Below are 10,917 nucleotides of genomic sequence, written 5' to 3'. Positions count from 1 at the left end.
CAAATGCATTGCTGCCTCTTACTGAAGACATTTCATTAAGTGAAGACAGAAATAAGTCATCAGATCTAGAGACAGACAGGAAACTTTGAGATCATTCAATTCTGTCATGTAATAGATGAAGAATCTTTGGATTGAAAATTACTTGGATCAGGTGGTTCACAGGACTGCAGAAGCACATTCCAGGATTCCCGACACCTGACTGGAATTTTTTAACAATGAGACTTTGCCTCTCATCCAAAACGTGCTCTTCCTTTGCACGCACACCATTCTCTTGTGGGTGTTTTCTTTGGCAAAAACAAAAAAACATTCCAGGACTCCCTGACCTAAAAATCTACTACACAGTTGTAGTAACTAAAACAGCATAGTACTGGTAAAATGACAAGCACATAGACCAATGGAACAGAATTGAGATCCCAGAAAAGGACCCAGCTATCTATGGCCAACTGATATTCGACAAGAAAATAAAACCTATCAAATGGGGAAATGACAACCTCTTCAACAAACAGTGCTGACAAAACTGGACTGCTACCTGCAGAAAGCTGAAACAAGATCCACATCTCACATAATACACAACAATCAACTGAAGGTGGATCAGAGACCTGGAAGTAAAGCTCAAAACCATAAAACTCAGAGACAAACTGTGATCAAGCTTAGATGGCCTAGTCTATGGTATAAAGAGACTAATATAGCCAAATACAGCCAGAAATGCTCATTCTGGAAAGGATAAAATTGATGAATGGGACCTTCTAAAGATTAAATCCCTATGTTGATCAAAACCTTTTTCTAGCAGAGTGAAAAAAAAAAACCCTACTGATTAGAAAAAAAACATTTGGCAATACCATTTCAGACAAGGGTCTAATATGACAAATTTACAGAATCCTACAGGGCCTCCAGGAGAAAAAGATTGATAACGTAATTATAAAATGGGCAAAAGACATGGAAAGCATTTTCACAGAGGAAGATATTCAGATGGTCAACAGACACATGAAGAAATGCTCCAAATCACTGGCAGTAAGAGAGATGCAAACCAAAACCACAATGAGGTACCACCTCACTGCAGTAACAGTTGCAAAGTTTAACAGGAAAGCAAGTAATAAATGTTGGAGAGGATGTGGTGAGATAGGAACCCTTATACATTGTTGGTGGGATTGTAAAATGGTATAGCTACTCTGGAAGGCAGTCTGGTGTTACCTCAGAAAGATGCACATAGAGATTCCATATGACCCAGCTATTCCACTACTTGTACTATACCCTGAGAAAATGAGAACTGAGGCACAAATGGAGCCTTGTACACCAATGTTCATGGCAGCGTTATTCACCATCACAAGAATATGAAAACAGCCCTAATGTCCAACTACAATCAAATGGATTGAGAAATGGTACGTTCACACAATGAAATACTATGCAGCACAAAAAAGCAATAATTTTTTAAAAACACGACTTAACTTGGGAGAGACTCGAGAGCATTTTCCTAAGTGAACTAACTCGGTCCCATATGGACAAATACTATGTAAGACCTTTATTATAGAAGTAGATAAATAATATGTTTGAGGATCTAAGAGGGGAAAGGGGACAGAGGGATGTGGATGGGAGAGGGGTGATCATGGGGTTGCATGGTTTGATAGGTAGAGAGCAAGTGGGTTGAGAGGGGTGGATCTGGTGTGAGAGGCAATGTATATTAACTTTGTAGGTAAACCAGTATAAAAGAAAAATATTAATTAAAAGAAATTTTAAAAAAGAGCTAGCTAGATGACAGGTTATGGGTATGGGTATGGGCTTCCCCTGTTGAAACATGCCATGAATGACAGAACAATCACTGTCTTTGAGTTGTGATGTAGGAGAAAAGTACTGAATGTGTTCCATGGACTGTTAAGAGGACAAACAAGTCTTCTTGGAGAAAGTGAAACCAGGATGATGGCAAAGCTTCATCTCATACACTTTGGGTGTGTTGTAAGGAGAGACCAGTCCTTGGAGAAGGACATCATACTTAGAAAGATAGAGGGTCAATGTAAGACAGGAAGACCTTTGACAAGATGGATTGACACAGTGACTGTAGCAATGGGGTCAAGTGTATCAGAGACAGTGAGGATTTAGATCCGTTGTCCAAAGGGTTGTGGCTGCTCACAACATGTAACAACATGGAAGATGGCCAAAGAAAGGGGAATTCAACTCATTCTTGGTATTTCATTATGTGAACCCTCAGAGAAACCTTCCCAGAAAGTACAAAGGTCCAATTACCCACCATAACTCTCTTAGGAGCACTTAGCATGGGCAGTTGCAATTGTGTATTTATTTCTGTGAGTGTTTAGTTACCTCATTCAGAGCCCTGGTAGCACCTTGGGTTATTGTTATTGATTGCCTTCAAGTTGAGAACGACTCATAGCGAACCAATGAACTAAAGGCCTGAAGCCCCTCTACTATTGAAATTTATCAAAGTTCGTAGAGTTTCCTGAGGCAAGTTACTTAGAAATTGAATGCCACTCTTGCTTCCAATCCTGTTACTGTTAATATGTTACTGTTGTTATGTGCCATTGAGTTGTCTGTGATGTATAACAACCCTATGTATAGCAGCTCTGAAACCTTCCCTGTTCTGAGGCAGTCTCACTAATTCTGAAACACCAACCCCCATTGCCCCAGTTACTGTTATCAATCCATCTCATCCGGGGTCTTCCTCTTCTGCGCTGTCTGTCCACCCTTCTGAGCATGATGTCCTTTTCCAAGTACCTATCTCTCCTGGCCACATACCCAAAGTAAATGAGGCAGAGCTTCAAAATCCTACCCTCTAGGAAGAGACTTGGTTTCACCCTCTCCAAGACAGACCAGTTTGTTTTCTTGGCAGTCCATGCTATGTTCAAGTCTCCAACCACCACAACTCGAAGGCATCTATTCTTCTGTCGTCCTTAGTCATTGTCCAACTCTCTAGAGCACAGCAAGTAATTGAGAAGACCATGGCCTGGATTAGGCACACCTTTGTATCTAGACTGAAATCATAGCTCTTCAGCACTCTAGAGAGGTCCATGACAGCAGATTTTTCCAGTGCAATTCGTCTTTTGATTTCCTGACTGCTGGTATTAAGAGTGTTGATTGTGGATCTGAGCAAGCTGTAATTGCTAACAACCTCAATGTCTTCTCCATCTATCATGGTGCTGCCAATTGGCCCAGTGGTGAAAATCTTTGTCTTCTTGACGTTGAACTTCAATCTATATTGAAAGCTACACTCTTTGATCTTCTGCAGCAAATGTCTCAGGTCCTCCTCAGTTTTAGCAAGCAAGGTTGTGTCATCTGCATATGGTAGATTGTTAATGAGTCTTCTTCCCATATTGATGCCATACTCCTCATAAAGCCCTGCACCTTAGATTAAGCTTGTGAATCGCTAAGTGAATGGGCAGTAGTAGAAACCTACTAATCACTGCTCTTTTAGAGAGACGTGCCACTCTGCTCCAGTAAATACTTAGAGCCTTGGAAACTACAAGGCAGTTCTGTCCTGTCCTACAGGGCTGATAAGCAGGCCTGAAGCCACTTTATATGCTACTCTCCAAGTTCCTAGGATTCCTGGTGGCACAGTGGGAAAGTGTTCAGCTGCTAACCAAAAGGTCCCCGAGTTTCCGCTCCGAGGCAGGAAAATATGAGTCTGCTTCTGTGCAGGCCAGAAGAGCCTGCGGGACAGCTCTACTCTGTCCTCCAGGGCCCGTCTGAGTCAGAGTTGACATTGTGGTACACACCAAATTCCTTAAGGACAAGACCCATGTCATATTTTTTTTCCCTCGTTGTTTTTTTGATGCTTAGCATGCATACTGTCATATAACGGTTACTCAAAAAATATTTGTTGGATAAATGCAAGAAAGAGCACAAGGATGAACAAAGAAATGTATGAATGAAGAGTCCTGTCAAACAATTTCTGTGTTTGGACAGATGCAACCTCTATAAGATGTAGTCTAAGAGGTCAAGAGGTCGCCTACACAAACTAACCAGAAATCCCCACCAGGCAAGTCAAGGAAACATCTATTAGGTGAGAATTCTGAGGCCCTAGAAGGGGCGAGGGGGGTAGGAGGACGACACAAAAGGTGAGCAAGCAGTTTTTAGAAAGATGCTTTCAACTCCCTGGTGAGTCCACGGGTGTGTTTTCCTCTACAAAGTGTTTCCAATTACTGTGGCACTCTCGGTATCTGGATCCATCTCCAGTGAATTCCTCTACAGCTCCTGCCAGACATATGGGATCAATCAGGACTTCAACGCTGGTGCGCTGGCTGCGGGAATGTTGACAGCCTGACAGACGCGGGGCTCTGGTGTCATGGAATCTCCGGGTCTTTGGCTTGATCCCTGGAAGAGAATGAGAGGGGGAGGAGAGAGATAGAAGCAGAGATAGACGGGGAGAGGGAAGGGACTGGGAGAGGAGGGAGCAAAGGAGGGAAGCAGGAGATTTTTTTTTTCCTTGACTGCCCCCTTTCCTTCCAACATTTTATAGGCTTCAGGGAGAGAGAGGAGGAGGAGGAGGAGAATAGGGAAGAAAAAAAGGCAAGAGCGAGAGGGGTAGAGCGCACGCCTTTCTCTCCCGAGTCTCAGCTGCTGGAGGAGGCTTGGTCTTGTCCCCAGTGTCAGATGAAAAGGCTCTGAGGCTCGGCCGCTGCCCCCGCTCACGCCCCTCTGTGCGCCCGTCCTCGGGCGTCTCTCCACGAGGGGCCGCCGCCTGCGCTCCCAGCGGCCGCTCCGTCTCCAGCGCTATGTGGCCGCGTCTGGCCTTTTGTTACTGGGGTCTGGCGCTCGTCTCGGGCTGGACGACCTTTCAGCAGATGTCCCCGTCGCCCCATTTCAGCTTCCGCGTCTTCCCTGAGGCGGCGCCGGGGTCCCCGGGGCGGCTGCTGGCGCCGCCCGAGCCCAGCGAGGAGCCGGCCGAGAGCAAACTGGAGCGGCTGGGCCAGGCGTTCCGGCGGCGCGTGCGGCGGCTGCGGGAGTTGAGCGCGCGCCTAGAGCTCGTCTTCCTGGTGGACGAGTCGTCCAGCGTGGGCCAAGCCAACTTCCTCAGCGAGCTCAAGTTCGTCCGCAAGCTGCTGTCTGACTTCCCCGTGGTGCCCACGGCCACGCGCGTGGCCATCGTGACCTTCTCGTCCAAGAACAACGTGGTCCCGCGCGTCGACTACATCTCCGCCCGCCGCGCGCACCAGCACAAGTGCGCGCTACTCGGCCGTGAGATCCCGGCCATCACCTACCGCGGCGGCGGAACCTACACCAAAGGCGCCTTCCAGCAAGCAGCGGTAAGGCGCCAGACCCTGGGCCCCCGCCCGCACACCCCACACCCTTCCCACTCACCGCTGCCTACCCCTCTCTGGACCGGGGTTCATCCCTGGGCAAGCCAAAGCCCCTTCCAACCCAAACATCCCACTCACAAAAGCAGTTATGTCTACACACTGATTGTTTTGGGGGCCAGGGGAGGTCAATAACAATGGATTTTAAACTCTTGAGAGTTACGTGATCTACTGTGAGGAATATATTTGGGAGCTCTGGTGGCCTAGTGGGTGGAGAGTTGGCTGCCAATTCAAAGGCAAATGGTTCGAATCCATAAACTGTTCCTCGGTAGAAAGATGAGATGGACAATCTCCGGAGATAAATTAAATGGTCAGTCTCCTCCCGTGTGATTAACAGCCTCTGAAAAGCACGATGGAGGGTCAGCTATGAGTGGGTTGGCCCCAGGGCAGTGAGATTAGGATGTAAAGAGGGGGTCCTTAATAGCTGTCCACATACATATTTGTAGGAGCAGGGGTGGATTACCAAGTAAACAAGACAAACATTGGCTCACTTGTGTTTATTTACTTATCAGATTTCTAAATAAACACAAGTATTCAGTGCGTAAACAGACAAGAGTAAACTCATGTTCACTTTGCTTATTTGGTGTTCCTTTTCTATAAATTTGAATAGAGAGACACTAATTCTGAAGGAAGATGCGGTGGGGTTGTGAGAGGGACAGTCATACCTAGAAATAGTCTTTGATGTGAAATATGTGAGATTGTTCACCACAAATTTGTTAAGCAAGTGCAAGTAAAACCTACACTTTAGTGAATAAAACAAATCATGGATCAAGCTGTAACAGGTAAGTTTATTTTATGGTGTGTTTCTAAAGGTAGGACACAGAGTGACCTGAAAATGTCACATAGTCTTTTTTTACAGTATTTTATGCTTTAGTAGAAGGAACAGGACTTTCCTATATTCACTCTGAGTTCTTCCTAAGTTTTTGTTTGTTTGTTTTGTTTTTTTTTTTTTTTCATCTGGACATCTGTTTTACAAAGTGGAATTTTGGAGAAGTTAACTCTAACATTTAAAAGTAACACTTATCTGTTGTAGTTGTTGTTGGGTGCCATTCATAGTAACCCTGTGAACAACAGATCTGAATCTTCCCCCATCCTGCACCATCCTCACTACCCCTGGTCATGCTCAAGCTCATTGTTAGAATCAATGTATCAGTTCATCTTGTCGGGAGTCTTCATCCTTTGACCCTCTACTTTCCGAGTACGTTATCTTTTTCTAAGGACCAGGGCCCCTCCTGACATTTAATAGAAGAAAATTCGGAACATATACATGGTCTAACACACAATAGGAAGCAAATAAAGGCTTGTTGAATGAACAAAACAAAAATCAGGAGGAAAAGGGAAGAATGAAGCCTGCATAATCTCATCATACTTTTAAAACTACTGTTTACATGTTGTTAGATGTTTATGCCATATGCACATCTCTGGATCTTTTATACAAATGGACTTCTTGCTATTTTGCTGCCTGCTGTGATGAAAAGTGTCTACATTAGCTTCTTAGTATCCCATTGTAACCAAGTACATAATTTACTTGGCCAATCCCTATTGTTAGGCTCTTTGACGCTGTTGTTAGGTTCTTTATTAACTAAGTCAATGAGCACAGTTATGTGTGGAATCCACTGACTGGAGGAAGAATTTCTGGAGTATCTGGTTTAAAGAATATAGACATTGGTAAACTTGTTGACATGTTTTCTAGTTTTCTCAGAACATTAGTGGCAGAGCACATTACACGTTGAGCTGCTAACTAAAAGGTCAGCTGTTCAAATCCACCAACTCCTCCGCAGGAAGGTGGATAGACTCCCCTTGTAAAGACTTAGTGCATCAGAAACCCAAGGGGTGGGTTGCCATGAGTGGGAATCAATTCAATGACAACAGGCTTTGGATTTTGGTCTTAGAGGGCTGTATACATTTTATATTTCCACTAGCAGAGAACCTTTTTGCCGCACACTCACCAGCATTAGCTTTCCCGATTTGATAGATGTGTGACAATTGTTGTTGAGTCAGCTAAAGCTCATGTGACTTAGGTGTGTCAGAGCGAAACTGGGCTCCACAGGGTTTCCAGTAGCTGATTTTTCAGAAGTATGTTGTAGAAGGTCCTAGGTTGTAGGTTCAGGAGTAGGCTTTTCCACAGGGACTCATGTCTCCAACCTTTCAGATAGCAGTGGAGCATATTAACTCTTTATACCACCCAGGGACTTTGATATATAGATTGAGGTATAGATAGATGAAGCTTTTTTATTTAAAGGCTACATTTTAAAGGTTTTTTTGAGGATAAACATTTTTACAGTGCATCTGCTGGGCATTTATTTATTTATTCCATTGATGGTTTCTTCGTATTTTGGAAAAAAGTATGCTATTTTTTTTTCTCTTAGTGATTTGCAAAATCTCTTTGCTTAGTAAGGATGGTAACTTTTTTGATATATGCTGCAAACATTTTTCCAGTTACTGCCTTTTATTTCTGTTTATTGAACATATAGTTTAGTTTAATTTTTATGTACTTTGATCCTTCTAACTTTGTCATTAAGATTCAATTTTTGCCTGTATAATTAGGATGGCCTTATAATTTTCCAAATCAGAGAAATGATCTTCCATTTAATAGTTCAATCCACCTGGAATTTATTTTGATATATGGTGTGATAAGTGTCTAGTTTGTTTTTAAAGAGATAGTTAATGAGATAGCCCAGCACTATTTGCTTAATATTCATCATTCTCTGATTTAATTGTATCCCTCTTTCATCACATATTTAAAATTAAGCCAACTATGATTTTTATGTCAATGTAGAAAATATTAATTTGATGATAGTGCCCATTTTTATAATAATAGGTTTTCCAATAAAAAATGTAGCATGTCCATTTATAAAAGTTCTTTTTATATTCTTTAGTAAAGTTTTAGACTTTTAGAAATAAAATCCTGTATATATTTTTGTAAAGTTTAATTTGAAACATTTCTTGTCAATGTTGCATCATTATTGACCTCTTCTAAAATCAATTTCAACTATTTAAAATATTTCATTTTTTTAACATACGTTTTGGATTGGATTCTTGCTAAAATATCTTTGAATCCTTTTTTCCCCTCTCTTTTTTGTATTTTTTTTTCTTCTCGTTGTATACCATCAAATCAGCTCCAACTGGCACAGGAAGAGATTGTCCCTCCTTCTCCAAAGGAGCATCTGGTGGATTTGAACCATGAACCTTTAGGATTGCAGCGCAGCTTCTTGCCACTAGGCCATCAGAGCACCCTTGAATCCTTTTTTTCCCTTTTAACATACATATTTTCATTTTACTAGTAATGAATACTTATTAAATAAACAAAATTTTTTATTATAACTGTATATTACCATTTTTCAAGACTTTTGCAGTTATATATACCATAGCTGTAGTTTTGTATCAATTTCATATGTACATACACATATATCATGTGTATATGCATATATATGAGTGTATCTATATTTATATATACACATGATATATGTGTGTGTACATATGACATTCACTCACTCACTGCTTTTTAACTGGAATTGACTCATAGCTGACCTTTCAGTGGGTTTTCCAAAGCTGTAAATTGCATGAAAGATATTGCCCAAATTTCTCCTGTGGAACTACTGGTAGCCTTGCAGTTAGATCCCCACAGACTACATCACTCGAACTCCCTTATGTACACGTAGTATTTTTTTTAATGTATTCTACATTGTCTTTTGTTGCCGCATTTTCTATCCTTTCACATTTTGCAGTCTTTTTTCCATAATAACAAATATACTTTATAATTTAGTCATGGTTACCCAGCTTTCGACTGTGGAATGGGCATTTATATTTCTTCATACAATGATCTGTGATTAGATACTGAACAGTTATAAATGACACTATGGCCAAATTATTGTCTATTGTTGTTAGGTCTCATTGAATTGAATATAACTCATAGTGACCCTAAGCCTGTCCTATCCTGTGCCATCCTCATCATCTCTGACACACTTGAGCCTGTTGCAGCAGTCACAGTGTCAATCCACTTCATTGAAAGTCTTTCTCTCTTTAGTTGACCCTTCACCTTTCCAAGTAGGATTTCCATCTGCAAGGAATAGCCTCTCCTCACAACATGGCCCAAGGACGTGAGACGAAGCTTCACCATCTTTGCCTCCAGTGAGCACTCTGTATGGACTTCCTCCAGGACATATTTGTTCTTTTGACAGTCCACGGCATATTCAGTGCTCTTCTACAGTACTGTAAGTCAAAGGCATCACTTCTTCTGTCATCCCTCTCAGATACATACCAAATGATTGAGAAGACCATGGCCTGAATCCAGCACATCTTATTCTCCAAACAGACATTGTTGTCTAGGTCTCTAATAATCTCCTTAATAAACGTTCTTGAAAGTGACTTTTTTTTTTTTTACAAATATATTGCCTTGATACCAAAACCAAATAAAGGTGCCACAAGCCAACCATAGATCAATATCTCTTATGACCACAGACACAAAAATCCTTTATAAAATACTAGTAAATCAAATCTAACAAAATACAAAAGAATTCTACACTATGACCAAGTGGGGATTATTCCAGGGATGCAAGGTTATCTCAACATTCAAAAATTATTTCATGTAATATGTCAAATCAAAAGAACAAAATTGTCACAGGGTCGTCCTAATAATACAAAAAAGGCATTTTACAAGATCCAACATGATTTCATGATAGAAACATCCCACACTAGAAATAAGAATTTTCTTAATTTGAATTTGATAAAGGGCATCTTCAAAAGACCCAAACCTAATATCCTACTTAGTGGTGAAAACTTCCAACCAAGGTCAGACACAAGGCATGGCTGACCACTCTTGTCACTGGTAGTCAACATTGTACTGGGGCAATTGGACAAGAAAAAGAAATAAATGGTCTTCAGATTGGAAGAGAAAGAGTAACGCTATGACTAACAAATGACACTATGAGTAAATGTTACTATGGGTAACAAATGACATGATCGTTTTTATGTATAAAACCCTAAGGAATCTACTAAAAGAATAGGAATGAATGAATAAGCTCAGCAAGACTGCAAGATATATGTCAGTAACAACTGTACTTTTTTATACAATCTGAAAATTAGATTAAGAAAAAAATTCTAGCCTTTCGATGAAGATGGCACTGAACGAAAAGAAGGAAGCCACTCTCTAAACCAATACTGAAGCCAAAGCAAAGGGGTTAAAGGCCAAGAAGGCAGTCTTGAAGGGCGTCCACAGGCACAAAGTAAGGTCTGCACATCACCCACCTTCAGGTGGCCTAAGACACTAAAACTCCAAAGATAGTCCAAGTACCCCTAAAAGAGCAGCCCCAGGAGAAATAAGCTTGACCACTATGCCAGCATCAAGTTTCCCCTGATCACTGAGTCAGCCATGAAGAAGATAAAAGATAACAGCACACTTTTGTTTATTGTGAATACCAAGGCCAACAGGCACCAGAACGAACAAACTGTGAAGAAACTCTATGATGTTGATGTGGTCAAGATCAATACCTTGACTAGGCCCAATGGAGAGAAGAAGACCTGTGTTTATTTGCTTCTGACTATGATGCTTTGGATGTTGCCAATAAAATTTGCATCATCTAAACTGAGTCCTGTGAAGCAGTTGGATTGTGGA

At 41.5% G+C, this 10,917-nt stretch overlaps 1 protein-coding gene across 1 annotated transcript in view; it reads left to right on the top strand.

Moving 5' to 3' along the window:
• The first annotated feature begins 4,721 nt into the window (after positions 1 to 4,721).
• SVEP1 (sushi, von Willebrand factor type A, EGF and pentraxin domain containing 1) overlaps positions 4,722 to 10,917 on the top strand; it is a 212,502-nt gene continuing 206,306 nt past the window's right edge. Inside the window, exon 1 of the mRNA XM_006886929.1 lies at positions 4,722 to 5,252. Coding sequence (XP_006886991.1) covers positions 4,722 to 5,252 — 531 coding nt within the window. The remainder of the gene's footprint in view (positions 5,253 to 10,917) is intronic.

Source organism: Elephantulus edwardii, unplaced genomic scaffold (assembly GCF_000299155.1).
Source record: "Elephantulus edwardii isolate Elephantulus edwardi_28Jun2011 unplaced genomic scaffold, EleEdw1.0 scaffold00052, whole genome shotgun sequence".
In the NCBI taxonomy this organism is placed as follows: domain Eukaryota; kingdom Metazoa; phylum Chordata; class Mammalia; order Macroscelidea; family Macroscelididae; genus Elephantulus; species Elephantulus edwardii.
This window is presented reverse-complemented; position numbering and strand designations above follow the sequence as displayed.